Source organism: Schistocerca nitens, chromosome 12, assembly GCF_023898315.1.
Source record: "Schistocerca nitens isolate TAMUIC-IGC-003100 chromosome 12, iqSchNite1.1, whole genome shotgun sequence".
In the NCBI taxonomy this organism is placed as follows: Eukaryota; Metazoa; Arthropoda; class Insecta; order Orthoptera; family Acrididae; genus Schistocerca; species Schistocerca nitens.
The window spans coordinates 110,851,485-110,867,746 of NC_064625.1; the positions used below are offsets into that span (position 1 = coordinate 110,851,485).

The following is a 16,262-nucleotide window of genomic DNA, read 5'->3' on the forward strand; positions in this document are numbered from 1 at the left end:
TACAAGGTGAACTCCAGTTTCCTTGTTTTGCTCTTTCTCATACCCTCCATTCATTCACTGCTTCTCACATTCTCAGCCCCCCACCCACCAGAAAATTTTCTGATCTTTTAAAGTGTGCCTCTGCATTACAGTTCACAAAAATTTAAGTAATTGCCTACACTGATTCAAAGCTCTGTTCCTGGTTTTAGTACAAATTCAATAAATGATGGCTGGTCACCTAAACAGCCCACAGTTAACTGTACTTACAAAATTGGTTGCTCGGTACTCAAGGAATGTGGCTAAGCCTTCCTTGAGCCATGTCTCTGAAAACCAAATCGGTGTGACTAGGTTGCCAAACCACTGGTGACTGAACTCGTGAACAATGTGTATGGCCGCTCTCTGCAAGTTATCACTTGTTGTTTCCGGCCCAACAAGTATCCGGTCATCCCTGTTGACAATACAAAACATATTGTTTTTTTGCATCTGTATCTATAATCAGCAAATCACAATAAAGTGCATGGGAGATATAAAGTCATTGTTTCATATATTACAGTTTCTTCCCTCTCCCATCAAGAATGGTGTGTGTGAATAACGATTACTTCTATGCCTCTGGGTGAGCTGTTATATGCCTAATTTTACCTGCACAATTTTTCCTGGATAAATACACACTGTGCTGTAGTTTATTCCTAGCATACAGCATAGAACACATCTCATGATTACTTATTATAGCCAGTTTCAATCATTGTCCACCATCATTGTATTAGCATAAAGAAATAGAACACTAAATATATCAAACATACACCATAATGTAACAATAGTATGAAAAGGATGGTTGCTACTCACCACATACTGAAAATGCTGAGTAGCAGATAGGCACAACAAAAATACTGTCAGAAAGTGAACTTTCAATCAACAAGGCCTCTACCAGAGATAGACAATTTACACACACACACACACAAACACACACACACACACACAACTCGCACACACATGAGCACAGTCTCTCGTGGCTGGGACCAGACTGGGGCAGCAGTGCACGGTGGAAGAGGCAATCGAGTGATTGGGGTTCTGAGGAGACTGGGGCAGGGAATCGGGAGGATAGCGGGGTAGGAGTGGGTGACGGTAAAGTGCTGCTTGTGGGAGTCTGCAGGGATGAGTCGGAGAGAGGGTATGGCAGAAAGGTGCAGTCAGGAGGTTTATGGAGGATGCATGGGGAGGGGGGGGGGGGAGGTAGCAGAAAAGGAGATAAGTAAAAAGACTGTGGGTGCGTTGGTGGAATAGGAGGCTGTGTAGTGCTGGAATGGGAACAGAAAAGGGACCAGATGAGTAAGGACAATGACTAACCAAATATGGGGTACAGCTACAGGCACCTGCATGGCACCATCCTATGTCAAACTAGTCAAGAGCAAACAAGATGAATCCTTCCTAAACACCCAGAATCCCAAACCCTTCTCTGGTTTTGGGTTCTTTGATGACATCTACGTGATCTAGATTGAGGGTGAGGACTCCCTATCCACATTCCTCCAGAATCTCATCATCTCCCCTATTGGCTTCACCTGGTCCTACTCTGTCCATCAAGCCACCTTCCTCGATATTGACCTACACCTCAAAGATGGCTACATCAGTACCTCTATCCATATCAAACCTACCAACCACCAGCAATACTTCCAGTTTGATAGCAGCCATCCATTCCATACCACGAAGCTCCTTTCATAGATACTACCCACCTGTGGCTGTCACACCTGTAGTGATTAGTGACCCCTCTCAAAATATACAGAGGGTCTAACTGAGGCCTTTAAAGATTGTAATTACCCTTTCAAACTTGTACAAAAATAGGTCTCCCTTGCCTTATCTTTCCAGTCACCCAACACCTCCCAAAGTCCCACTGTCTGGACATAGAGGAGCACTGCCCGGGACTGGAGCAACTGAATTGGGTTCTTGACCAGAGTTTCCCTATCTCTCATTGTTCCCTGAAATGAGAAATGTCCTACCCACTATCCTTTCCACCCCTCCCACAGTGGTAATCCGCTGCCCACTGAACCTACACAGTATTCTCATCCATCCCTAAACAACCCTTGCTCCCAACTCCTTGCCTCATGGCTCATATCCACGTAAGAGAGCTAGATGCAAGCCCTGTCCCAAACATCCTCCTACCACCACCTACTACAGTCCAGTCACAAGAGTCACCTATCCCATCAAATGAAGGGCTACCCATGAACCCAGTCATGTGATCTACAAGCTAAGCTGCAACCACTGCGCTGCATTCCATGTGTGCATGACAACCGAAAAGTTGTCTGTCTTCAGGAATGGCCACCGACAAAGTGCAGCCAAGAAACAGCTTGATCACCCCGTTGCTGAGCACGCCGTCCAACATGACATTCTTCATTTCAGTGACAGCTTCACAGCTTGTGCCATCCGAATCCTTCCCACCAATACTGGCTTTTCTGAATTGCACAGGTGGGAACTCTCACTGCAATATGTACTATGTACATGAACCCTCCTGGCTTCAAACTTCGTTAGTCATTGTCCTTACCCATCTAGCCCCTTCCTTGTTCCCGTTCCAGCACCACACAGCCATCTATTCCACCAATGCGCCCATAGGCTTTTTACATCTCTCCTTTTCGACTACCCCCCGACACACACACACACACACACACACACACACACACACACACACACACACTCTCCCAATGGCACCTACCTGCCCTATCCTCTCTCCACATCATCCCTTTATCCCTGTAAGCTCCCAAAAGCAGCACTTTACTGTCACACACCCCTACCCTGCTATACCTCTCTTGGCCCACCCCAGCCTCCTTAGTGCTTCCATCACCACGCTGCCTCTCCCATCGTGTGCTGCTGCCTGCAGTCTGGCCCCAGTAGCCAGATGTTGTGGTCAAGTGTGTATGTCTATATTGCCTTTTACTGACAAAGGTCTTGATGACTGAAAGCTCACTTTCTGACAGTACTTTTATTATGCCTGTCTGTGACTCAGCATCTCTGCTATATGGTGAGTAGCAACTGCCCATTTTGTAATATTGTTACATTCAACCTGGATTTTCCATTGTTTGATGCATGCTAATGTGTGTGTGTGTGCTGTTTTTTTACACAGACTGAGGCATAAATTTTATCCGTGCACTGAGAAAGGTATTTACAAAAGTCTCATATATTAATTGTGCATCAGAACAATTTTGGAATTCAAAAACCTCAATGATGAAGAGCAATAGATTTCTAAACTCCAAAGTTATTCTGATGTGCAATTGGTGTATGACAGTTTTGTATTTCCACAATCTACGGACAAAATGTACACAGTAGGTTGCATAAAGAAAACACACTGTCATCACCATATAGAGGGGACATTGCATTGCAGACAGGCACAACAAAAAGACTGCTGCACATTTGAGATTTTGGCAAAAATGCTTTCATCTCAAGCAGGAAACACCTTTCCTAGTCCCTGTCCTTCGCCCACCTATCCCCTTCCCTGTCCCAACTCTAGCACTACACAGCCTTCTATTCCAATGATGCACCCCCCTCTACTTCTCTTCTCATGCACCCTCTGCCCCCCCACCCCCACCACATTTCTTCAAACCTTCCAACTGCACCTAGCAGTTCTGCCCTATTCCCAACACATCTCTACATGCTCCCACAACCAGCACTACACCTCCCCCTATCCCTAGCTCCCATCCCTCCCTCCTTGTCCCCATCCCAGCTTCCTCCTTACTCCAGGGACACCCCTCCCATTAGTTGCAGTTGCTACATGCAGCTCTGCCTTAGTGGCCAGAGACAGTGGTTCTGTATGTATATGTATATATGTGTGTGTGTGTGTGTGTGTGTGTGTGTGTGTGTGTGTGTGTGTGTGTGTGTGTGTGTGTGTGTGTGTGTGTGTGTTCTATTTATTTATGCAGGATAGTCAATGACCGAGACCAATCACAATAAAGTAAATATTCACCTAAGCCGCATGTCACAAATTTCTTTAAATATCTAACAGTGCTTAGCAGTTAACCATTAAGTATGTTCAAACTCATAGTTTCTGTCTTGGAAGATGGTTGCTGAAGTTTTCGACAAAATAGATACTGCCAGAGTCATGATCAGAGTACTAATAGACTCCACATAGATATGGTAGCTGATGCACAGGTGACCAATTTTCATCCAAAGCACTGGGTGAGTTCATTAGTTTGTTTGGAAGGGGAGGCCGACATCGTTTGCCCACTTTTGGCCAGTAGGCAACATGCTGCAATGACACAATCAAGGTGCACAGACTACAATTTTTCTCAAACAATTTTACAAAAACTATTCAGTAAAAAAAGTTTTATTTTTGCATTACTTATAGCTTTATATGTCAGCTTCAAGATGATGTGTCCATTTCATTAATAGTCATTGTTATCATGATTTCTACATTTAAGTAAGACACTGCACAAAATTCAAAAAAGTTTGAAATGAAATAGGGACAGCTATGATTTTGTGTTTGGTGCTTATTACATAACATGTTGTTGCATTTGGAATTTTAGCTAATGTATTGAATTTTTCTTTACACTTGGGTGGACATCTCTATCTGTCATCAGTCTTGAGAAAATTGATCTGATGTACCACACCCATTTGAGATCGCACATGCCAGCGATGAAGCCAGAATGAAATATCCAAATGGTTTGACATATCAAACTGAGATTTTGATAAATGATAGTGTGCAAAGAGGAGAGTATTTTTCCATATGGTTATTATACAAAACTTTGTTATCTACTACAATATTCCACTAACTACAGACTTCTTTGATGAAAGAATGTAATTTTATGGGCCAGCAATACTTGGTGAAACAAGAAATGCTGTGGTTTTTGGAATGCCATAAGTGAAGCCATTACACATTTATTTTTGTACTTGGGATATGCCTTTTCCTAAGTTATTGAACTTACATTTCCTCATTTTCTCACTAAATAAACTTAATAAACCACCGTTTCAGAATTCTCTCCCAGTTGCGGTTGCACACCATGTTAGTGAGGAGACATTGTGTAAACTCCGCTGTGTTTTGGCAAAAGAAGCAAATTTTAAAATGGCAACAAGAGAATTCAAAATTTGCCACTTATGATGCTTCTCTGAAAGTTGCAAATGGTTGACAAACCAGGCAAAAATAAAATAAATCACCGCCTTTGTTACATTTTCAGTGGTATTATTTATAGATACTAACCAAAGTAGAAGTGATAGTAGATCTTTTTGAATGGTACCCATGCAAATGCAAGTGTGGAGGGGGGTCCACTAAATATATATACGAAAAACTTGAATGTAGGCTTCAGTTTCAGCACTTGTTATTTCCTCAACAGCGGTTGCCTGTAATCCCCACCACTACTGCTCTCCACATGTGTGTCCTGCCGATAGTGCATCTACTGGCCACATTATTCCACGTACACTTTACCTGTGCACTGACCACTGCCAGACAGTGCCCCTGCCCATAAAACAACCCAGCAAAAGTAGCAATTTCTGTGCCACTGCTTCCATATGCCAATGACCTGGGATGCTGATCGGCCTCCAGGAAGTTTCTACAGTTTATCACACTGCTGCTCAACAACACACAGATGTTGATCACCCACACTGTTCCAGACCTTTCTGCAGTGACAGAAACTCAGCCCCTCTGTGAAGTCAGCACCGAGCAGCTGCATTTTATCCACCATACCCAGCCTTCGAGGTCGACCACCTGGGCAATGCTACTGTGTCCAGTCTTTGGCAGCCACGGCCTCCGAAACCTCACCATAAATGTGTCAGCACTGCTATTGCCGTGACAGATGCAATCCGAGGACCACAGCCCGACAGTCTGGGCCCTTAACAGCCAGCATCCTGGCACTGCACTCCAGGTTTTGGTTCAGAGTCAAACTCTGAGCAATGGCACGACCTGCCACAAATGAAAAGATGTTGCCCTGGCGGGGCCGCATACTGCCACTGCCCATCACAAATAGTGGTGTGCTTGCTACACTGAGTCACCACATAATCTTCCTGGAGTGCATGTGCACCTCAAGCTGTAAGCTGCCATACCCCCTGCCATCTACCTAGGTGATGATGCACCTCAGTGACTGTCCACACTGAATGAATAAAGAACTGTTTATAGTCACCATTTGTTTCTCTACAGGTGCACACAACATCACTCCTGTCTCCCGAGCCATCTACGAACCCACAATGTGCAGGTGGGAGAACCATCACATTCTGAGCACCAGAAGGACAACCCTTCGACCCCTCCACAGGGTCATTGCACCCCTGACCTGCTAGATTTTGGTACCTGATGAGTAACATCTTGTTGCACCACTCCATCTTGGTGTCAGGAGTGGGGCAGTTTGGAGACAGAGACAAAAACAATGATGCACTTCAATCTGATGACAGAAGATTGAAAGTAGAAATTCAACTGGGATAGCAATATACGAGGTGAAATCTAAAATTTTCGGGACTGGTGCTGCCATCTGGAAAGTAGGAGTAGTAGATCTTTGCACCGCTAGGTGGCGAGAGCTGCATATCTGATGAGTCAGTGTGCGGAGTGGCATTCAGCTGGGAGGACGTGTTGCGTGTCCACCGTAATACCCTGGGTTTGGTGTGTGGCGATTTTACGATGGATCCGGGAACAGAACAGTGCATGTGTATCAAATTCTGTGCAAATCTCAGGAAAATGGCTATGGAGACCCTTGCAATGATTCAACAAGTGTTTGGGGGACAGGACAGGAGAGCAACAATCGTCCCAGTGGAAGAGCCCGGGCTCTGCAAGACCCAAAAAAGTGAGACAGTTGAAGAGCAAAATGAAGAGCATGATCATCATTTTCTTTCCAGAATGAGATTTTCACTCTGCAGCGGAGTGTGCGCTGATATGAAACTTCCTGGCAGATTAAAACTGTGTGCCCGACCGAGACTAACTCCGAGTTCGAGTCTCGGTCGGGCACACAGTTTTAATCTGCCAGGAAGTTTCATCATTTTCTTTGATACCAAGGGAACTGTGCACAAAGAATTCGTCCCACCCAACCAAACAGTGAATTCTGCGTACTACTGTGATGTTTTGCAAGGGCTCTGTGAAAACGTGTGGCAAAGACGGCCTGAACTTTGGCGTCAAGGGAACTGGCTGTTGCATCACGACAACATGCTCTGTCACACGTCCTTGCCCACCAGGACCTTTTTGGCAAGAAACAACATGGCAGTTGTAGTGCACCCACCGCACTCACCAGATTTGGCACCTTGCATCTTTGCACTATTCCCAAAACAAACTCAAGTTGAAAGGCCGTTAGTTTGACACTCTAGAGGAGATTCAAGAAGCACTGCTGGCAGTGATAAACACCCTGAAAGAACAGGACTTCCAGAAAACGTTTGACCAGTGGCAGAAGCACTGGGATCTGTGTGAACATGCAGATGGGAACTACGTCAAGGATGATGGTGACCATTAGTCCAAAGGTAAGGTTTTCAACAGATGGCAGCACCAGTCCCAAAAATTTTGGATAGGACCTCATATGTGAGTAACAGTGGAGACTTTTCATTTTCACTAGTGGACTGGCACAGTGAGCAGTCAGTCTTTCTTTCTCATCCCATCCAGTAGGTCTCCCCCAACCCAGGGTTCCGGGCAACTTTTCCAAACTCTCCCCAGCCCTTCTACCAGAAGAGGGAGCCACTGACTCCAATAGCTTGCAAATTTAAATACCTTTATACATGTGTTCTCCTGCTGCTGCTGCTGCTGCTGCTGCTTCATGAGTAGAATTTTTATCTATCCAGTTACATTATTCACTAAGGTGAGAAAAGTCATGGGATACCTCATAATATTGTGTCAGACAACCTTCTGCCTGGCCTTGTGCTGTACCTCAATGTGGCATGAACTCCACAAGTCGTTGGAAGTCCCCTGCAGAAACAGTAAGCCATTATGCTGCAATAACTGACCATAATTGCGAAGGCATTGCCAGTGCAGGATTTTGTGCAGGAACTGACCTCTCAATAACGTCCCACGTCAGGTGATCCGGGAGGCCAAATCATTTACTTGAATTGTTCAGAATGTTCTTCAGACAAATAGTGAACAGTAGTGGCCCAGTGACATGGTGCATTGTCATCCATACACATTCCATTGTTATTTGGGAACAAAGTCCATGAATGGCTGCAAATGGTCTCCACATAGCCAAACATAATCATTTTCAAGCCAATGATTGGTTCAGTTGGACCAGAGGAACCAGTCCACTGCATGTAAATATGGACCACATCATTATGGAGCCACCACCAGCTTGCACAGAGTAGTTAACAACCTGGGTCCATGGCTTTGAAGGGTCTGTACCACACTCGAACCCTACCATCAGCTTTTACCAACTAAAATTGCGACACATCTGACCTGGCCACGGTTTTTACAGTTTTCCAGTCATCTGAAGTCCAACTGATATGGTCACCAGCCCAGGAGAGGTGCTGCAGGCAATGTCATGCTGTTGGTAGATGCACTCGTGTCGGACATCTGCTACCGTAGCCCATTAATGTCAAATTTGACCGCACTGTCCTAATGGATATGTTCGTCGTAAATCTCACATTGATTTCTGAGGTTATTTCACACGGTGTTGCTTGTCTGTTAGCACTGACAACTCTACACAAATTCCACTGCTCTTGGTCATTAAGCGAAGGGCATCGGCCACTGCATTGTCCTTGGTGATGTCTGAAATTTGGTATTGATGGCACACCCTTGCCTGTGAATCTTGGAACACTGAATACCCTAATTACTTTTGAAATGGAATCTCCCATGCATATAGATCCAACTACCATTCCACATTCAAAGTCTGTTAATTACCATCGTGTGGTCATAATCACACTGGAAACTGTTTCACAAGAATCATCTAAATGCAAATGACAGCTCTGCAATTTTATATCTTGTGTACGTGATACTGCCACGATCTATATGTGTACATATCACTATCCCGTGACTTATCACCTCTGTGTATTTTCAATAATAAGAGATAGTTTAGAAAGGCAGCAATTATTTTAGATGCTATGCCAGTCATGGTGGTGAAGCATTATAAGATCATTTGCACAACGTTCAAAGAAAAAAGCAGCAAGCAGCCTAAATTTACATGTTTCTGTAAAAAAGATATGAGATTTTTTTCTGGAATCAATCCACTGCCACTGACCTGATACATGTTTTGCTACAAAGAACTTACCAGTAGTTAACAGCACCCCAATTTTCCATGCCACCATATGAGAAGTCAGGAACAGCAGTGAAGTCCAGCTTTGGCAGAGGATATGGTGTTTGAAAGTAGTCTTCATAGAATTTTAATACTACTGGAGCTATAGTGAGTACATATTTCGCTCGGTCTCTGCAACATGAAGTACAAACTCATTTTCTCATTTAGAAATCTATGATGAAAACTTAATACATGAAAATATAAAGTGCACTGAATCATCTATGAAATTAGGCCAATTTAATGTGAGAGTGAAAGAGAAATGAAAGTTTCAATTGATCAATGTCTGATAAAGGACAGATTGTGTCTGTAAACTGCTCTCACAAACAACTTCATTCTTGAACAAATCAGAATTTGGATGGTAGGATGTGAGGTACTGGTGGCAATAAAGCTGTGAGGGTGGATCGTGTGCCGTACTCAGATAGCTCAATCAGGTAAGCACTTGCCTGAGAAAGGCAAAGCTCCCAGGTTGGATTTCCAGACCAGCACATGGTTTAATCTGCCAAGAAGATTCAGGTTCATTCTTGTTCGGCAGATGTCACCACTAAGGTATACTGACAATGAGATTTGTGTTGGTGTCCATGCAAAGAGCTGATTAAGCATCAATTAAACTATAGAGGAAAGCAAAATATTAACATGCAAAGCAAGCATCAGGTTTGATGGCTGAAATGTGCAAACTACTTAACTGCCAACATAACATGTATCAGACTGATAATATATCCATATTGAAGAAGCACCACACACTCGCACACAAGAACAATTCAAAATCATCACCATCCCATCTGGGCACACAGTGTATCATATAATCAAAATGTCTGAAATTAGCATGTGGGCAACAGTACTCTGCAGTCTGTGAACCACAGAAAGCTCTGACTTAAAGGAGAGTCACTGATAAGCAAAATGCAGGTCTTGGAAGTGATACAGATGATACTGTTTATTCATTTATTTACACTTTGTGTTTCGTAATTCCAATCATGAAGCAGAGTCTTAGGAATGTGAAATGACCTAAAGTAGGAGGTGTGATCAAAAGGAAAGATGATTAATAGTTTTAATCCAAACCACGTGCCATTTCTGGTGATCTTCAAAACACTGAGAGGTGAAATCTAGGTTAAAGATAGGCAGCACAGAACACTATTAGCTACCTACATACTGGTAAATTCACAACTTGTTTAGCACACTGAGGTGACAACAGTCATAGGATATCTCCTAATATTGTGTCAGACTGTAGTGATTCGAGAACTTCTGTGTAAATTCTAGAACCACTCAGCCTTCTACCATCTTGAATACATGATATCCTGGATATGAGTGTGGTCACATGTTTGTGGGTGCAGGTTTAAAATCAGTCACGGGAAGAAAGTAGACGTGGTGGTCAGACAGCACCGACAAATACCTGCCAGGAAATCCATCGATGTTTTAGCGAGTGTGTAAGGAAGAACCATGGAGTTTATATGCAGCTCTGCACTTATTGTGCCACTGACTATTGGTATTAAAACAAGAACAGTTGAAAAAGTACTCTTGTAGACTATTGATTCAACCTTGTTAGAGGCAAGACTCATTTTATGATTCATGTTAAGAAAGGTCATGGCTTCCAAGCCAACTTTCTTTTAACTGTAACTCAATTTGTTTCTAATGTCCAACTGTACAAGAGACTTGGAGGAAGTTACATATTCATGTGGAAAGTGACATTTTTATTGTGTATGGAAGTCAAATACATAGTTAGTTGACGAAAAGTAAAGTTTGTATATCTACTTATTTCATAAGTAGAAAGAGCCTAAAAATTCCTGTACCTAGCATTATTTGACAGGGAAGAAGTCAAGAGGGTTTCCAGCACCTGGCTATTCAGTAAAGAAGAGTAGCTGCAAATTCCAAGTAAGTCACCGCGTAAAGAAGTGGATGGTGGTTTGGGGGAATAAGCCGATATAACCCAGATCCACACTCCCACTTTAAGTTTTCAGAACATTAGAAGTGCTACTTTTGCCCAGCATAGTGCAGCAACACGACATGGCACGCACTCTCCATATTGTTGGAAATCCCCTGAAAAATACTGAGCCAAGCTGTCCCTAACTGCATAAGTGTCACTGCTGGAGGATTTTGTGCGTAAACCGACCTCTTGATTATATCCCATAAAGGTTTGATGGGATTCATGTCGAGTAATCTGAGTGGCCAAATAATTCACTCTAACTGTCCAGAATGTCCTCAGCTAATCGCAGACAATTGTATCCCGGTGACATGGATGGCAAATTGTCAACCATAAAAATTCACTTGTTGAGGAACATGAAGTCCACGACTGGCTGCAAATGGTCTCCAGGTAGCCAAACATATCCATCTCCAGTCATTGATATATTCAGTTGGACCTGAGGATGCAGTCCATTCCATATAAACACAGACCACACCATTATGGAGTCACAACCAGCTTACACAGTTCCTTGTTGACAACTCTGATACGTGGCTTTGTGAGGTCTGTTCCACACCCAAACTCTTCTATCAGCTCTTACCAACTGAGATCTGGTCTTGTCTGACCAGTCCATGGTTTTCCAATCATCTAGAGTTCAACTGATATGGTCACGAGCCCAGGAGATTCACTGCAGGCAATGTCATGCTGTTAACAAATTTACTTATGTCAGACATCTGCTGCTACAGCTACTTAATGCCAATTTTGCCATACTGTATTGACGGATATGTTTGTCATCCATACCACATTGATTTCTGCAGTTATTTCATGCAGTGTTGCTTGTCTTTTAGCACTGACAACTCTTTGCAAATACCACTGCTCTCAGCTGTTAAGTGACGACGGTCGACCACTGCATAGTCTGTCGTGAGAGGTAATGCCTGAAATTTAGTATTCTCAGTACACACTTGACACTGTGGACACAGAATATTAAATTACCTAATGATTTACATACTGGATTGTCTCATGCATCTAGCTCCAACTACATTCCTCATTCAAAGCCTGTTAATTGCCATAATAACATTGGAAGCCTTTCCACATAAATCACCTGAGTACAAGTGATAGGTCTGTGTACCATCAGAGTCCTATCTGTACTTTAATTAAAATCTTGAGGAAGAACATCTGTTACAATGATAAAAAATTATAATTACTTTTGGGCAAGATGAGCACTCTGGTTGGGTGTCAATCCTTCCCAAAAAAAAATGTAAGACACGTTACATATTGGTTCCTTTACAGAAATTGACAGGTTCACTCATTCAGGTGAAAACAATTATTGAATAGGACAAGGAAATAGTCATTCCTGGAACCCAGTGCCATGTTATACTGCTGTTGTATTGTTTTTGTATCTTCCTCTTAGGGTTCTGGAGAAGTGTAGGAACGTGCAAGGGAAATAGTGGCTCTACAACTTTTCTTAGAAGGTAGATTGGAGAAAGCAAAGCTATGTTTACAGCATTCATAGATTTAGAGAAAGTTTTTGAGATGAAATTCTGTAGGTAGCAGGTTAAAATATAGGCAGCAAAAGGTTATTCTTAACTTGGTCAGAAGTCAAACTGCAGTTACAGAAGTTGACAATTGAGAGAGGCCAGGTCAAAGCCTATCCAGTCATGTTGTTCATTATGTACATGAGCTGTGGAGATAATGAAGGAGAAATTTGGAAAGGAAGGAGAAATTTGGAAAGGAAGGAGAAATTTGGAAGGGGAATAAAGTTCAAAGAGGAGAAATAAAAGGTTTAGTGATGACATTGTAATTCTATCAGACATGAAAAGAAGTTATCAGATGAACATCAACGAGACATACGTAATTGAATGTTATCAGATAAACTATGAAATCTCTCTCTCTCTCTCTCTCTCTCTCTCTCTCTCTCTCTCTCACACACACACACACACACACACACACACACACAGCTCTTTGGGTGCCTGTTTGGCCGAAAGCTTTGTGTGACAGTGTTCTGTTGTGCTTATCTGCTACTCGGCATCTCTGCTATAAGGTGAGTAGCAACTATCCTTTTTCCATTGTTCAAATAAAATCAGAGTATGGCAAGGGAATTAGACTAGGAAATGAGATTAGACTAGGAAATGAGATACTGCATGTTGCAGATGAGTATTGCTGTATGGGCAGCAAAACAACTAATAATGTCCAAAGAAGAGAAGATGTACATGGCAAATTGGTAATAAGAAAAACAGTTCTGAAAAAAAAAGAAATTTGTTAACATCAAATTTAAATGTTAGGAATTCTTTCCTGAAGGTATTTGTCAGAAGTGTAGCCTTGCATTGAAGTGAAACACGTACAATAGACAGCAGCTTTTTAAATGTGGTGCTACAGAAGAATGTTGAATGTTAGTTGTACAACTGAGTAGATAATGAGCAGGTACTGAAATGAATTGGGGAGAATATAAATTTATAACATAGCGTGAAATGACAGGACACATCCTGAGGCATCAAGGGATCACCAGTTTGTAGGGACAGGAAAATTTTGTGAAAATAATAATGCAAAGAAAGTGCAAAAAATGGCGCAAAATCAGCAGATTTTAGTGAAATAACATGAAATCGCCTTTTTTATGAATCATCATGAAATCTGTCATTTTCCTGTACAAATAAATGTTCTTAAGCAGAGGACAAGTATTCCTAACTGATAGTTATTGAAGGCTGAAATTGTATTTTGCCTTCTTTTTGCCTCAAAGCTGACATTCATGCATAATCTTAAAATGATAGTTCATTTTCCATGTTATGCACTGTGATGTGACATCAAAAACAGCACCAAAATTGGCAAAAAATAACAGAAATTGGCTAAAAAGTAACACTGCAGTTGGCACAAAATAACACTGCAATTAGCTTAAAATAGCTACAGAATTGAAAAAATAAACCACAAAACTGGAAAAATACCACCAAAGTTGGAAAAAATACTATAAAAACTGGAAAAAGCACAAAAACACAAAAAGATAAAATCTAAGTTGGCAAAAAAACAGTAAAATTAGCAAAAACAGTAAACTGGTAGCTAAACAGCAGTGAATTCGGCACGAAATAGCACTAAAATACATCCAAATTTGGCAAAAAATAATTCTGAATTCATCAAAAAAGTCAAACCAAATCTGGTAAAAAATAATACAAAATTTGCATAATATAAAATTATTTTTTCCTGTCCCTACATTTTGGGTAATGGAGAGAAGTGGGGGGTAAAAACTGTACACTGTGACCAAGACTCAAATACAGCAACCAGTTCAAATGGGTGTAGGTTGCAGTAGTTTTTCAGAGATGAAGAGGATTGCATAGGATGGACTTTTGTGGAGAGCTGCAGCAAACCAATCTTTATTCTTAATACCACAACAGCAGCATTCATATTGTAAAAAAGTCACTTCTGTTGTCACTGGACAATGCGGTTCTTTCTGTCTAAAATGGATTTCCTTTTATCAATATCTCAACTAACAAATTCACCAAGATCTCCAGTTGTACTGGAGGTTTTTACAAAACCATTTCAAAAATGGTGCAGTCAAAAACACACGGCCAGTAGCTCTAACATTGTATTTTGCTTTGCATACGTACTATTGCTCAATCGCTGCCACTGAGAGAACTTACATATGGCATACTTCAGAAAGTGTAGTCACTAATATGTAACAGCATGCATATCAACTTCCAATTATACATTAAATTCAAGGGATTGATACATAAATTTCTGTCCTCTTCTTTCTAAACTTATGTAATTTACTTTGAAACATCTCAGTATATACGCTAGAGTGTTATAGAAGTAAGAACCAATGCCACCTGTTACTGGTGTGTGGAACTCTTTCAGTTTTTTATTGTCTGTGCAGAATTGTAATTTTAATTACTTCTTGTCTGCTTTTCAATGATTCATTTTCACTTGCCCTATTAAAGCTTTAAATGGTATATAAATATAACATATCACACAAAATAAAGTATTTATTTGGAATCATTTTGTTAATCATGAGAGAGCTGCACTAGCTAGGGCACCAACAGATTTTGTCTTCAAGTGAGAGGATGTAATAGTCAGTAGTCCACAGAGTCTGTGAATGGCAATAGTGTGCAGTGGCAGTGCTAAAAGAGATTTAGTTCATTATAAATAAAGTTACATGAAGAAAAACATTCAATGCCAAGGAGTATTAGCCACAAAATTTCACTGGTGGCACTGAGAAAGATGAAAATGCCAGGCCACCACTAAAATTATGATAACTATTACAACAATGAGTGAACCTGACATCACAGATAAATGCAGCAAACTTTGTTAAGTGCAGTTCTTGAGATTTAGTGAACAGTTTTAATTTTCAAAATTAACTGTTATGAGTAATAAAAGCATAACTCAAGAATTTTAATGATTGCTCTAAACATCATGATCAAATTAGATCAATGGTGAAATATTAGAACTATAACCAAAAATATTATCTGCATTAAAATGAAATGATAATTTTGCATGGTGTCATTTAAGTTGATTAGTGATATTTGGAAGCAAAAATTCAGTTTTGAAGCAACCATGTTTTCAATTCCTGGAATAGTTTTGATAGCTTTTCACATTTTTGATATTACATTTTCAAAATAATTTTCAGTGTTACCTTTACACAGTGCCAGTAGATTTTAATACAAATCGTCAACCAGAATACCGCCAACCCAGCTCAGATCAGATAATTTCATTCAACTCATTTGACATGTGTTTATCTGAACTGAAATAAGTCGTATGAAATTATATAACTTAAGCTAGGCTGATATATATATATATATATATATATATATATATATATATATATATATATATATATATATATATATATATTTTTTTTTCTTACTAGGAAAGATGTTCATATAATAATACCTCATGGCTGCAAAACAAACTGGATTGTTTATCACCAAAGGAAGATCTGTTGGACTCATATGTGCTTTATTTCACTCATTTCCGTCTGTTGATATGTTAATATTTTCTACTTTCATGAGACTACTGAACCATCAAGCAAGGTGTCCGAAGTGCAGGCTGGTAGTAGTGCTAGAAGTGGTAGAAGTAGCAGCAGCAGCAGCAGCAGTATGACATGGTTCAAGTTTTCTTTGTAAAAGAAACTTGGATCTCTAGTGCTATTGGATCAACATACAGCCTGGTATCTGTTGTTTTAGACTGAATGAATCTGACAATGTTAACTTTTTTCCAGAATAATTTACATTTACATTTATGTAGATACCCCA

The 16,262-nt window shown here is 40.9% G+C and overlaps 1 protein-coding gene across 3 annotated transcripts in view; it reads right to left on the minus strand.

The window, feature by feature from the left end:
• The window catches only part of LOC126214858 (aminopeptidase Ey-like), a 282,069-nt gene that overhangs the window by 138,557 nt on the left and 127,250 nt on the right, over positions 1-16,262 (minus strand). For all 3 annotated transcript variants that reach the window (XM_049941494.1, XM_049941493.1, XM_049941495.1), the window contains exons 9-10: positions 9,114-9,269; positions 247-427 (exon numbers count right to left, since the gene is read on the minus strand). In XM_049941494.1, the coding sequence (XP_049797451.1) occupies positions 247-427; positions 9,114-9,269 (337 nt within the window). The remainder of the gene's footprint in view (positions 1-246; positions 428-9,113; positions 9,270-16,262) is intronic.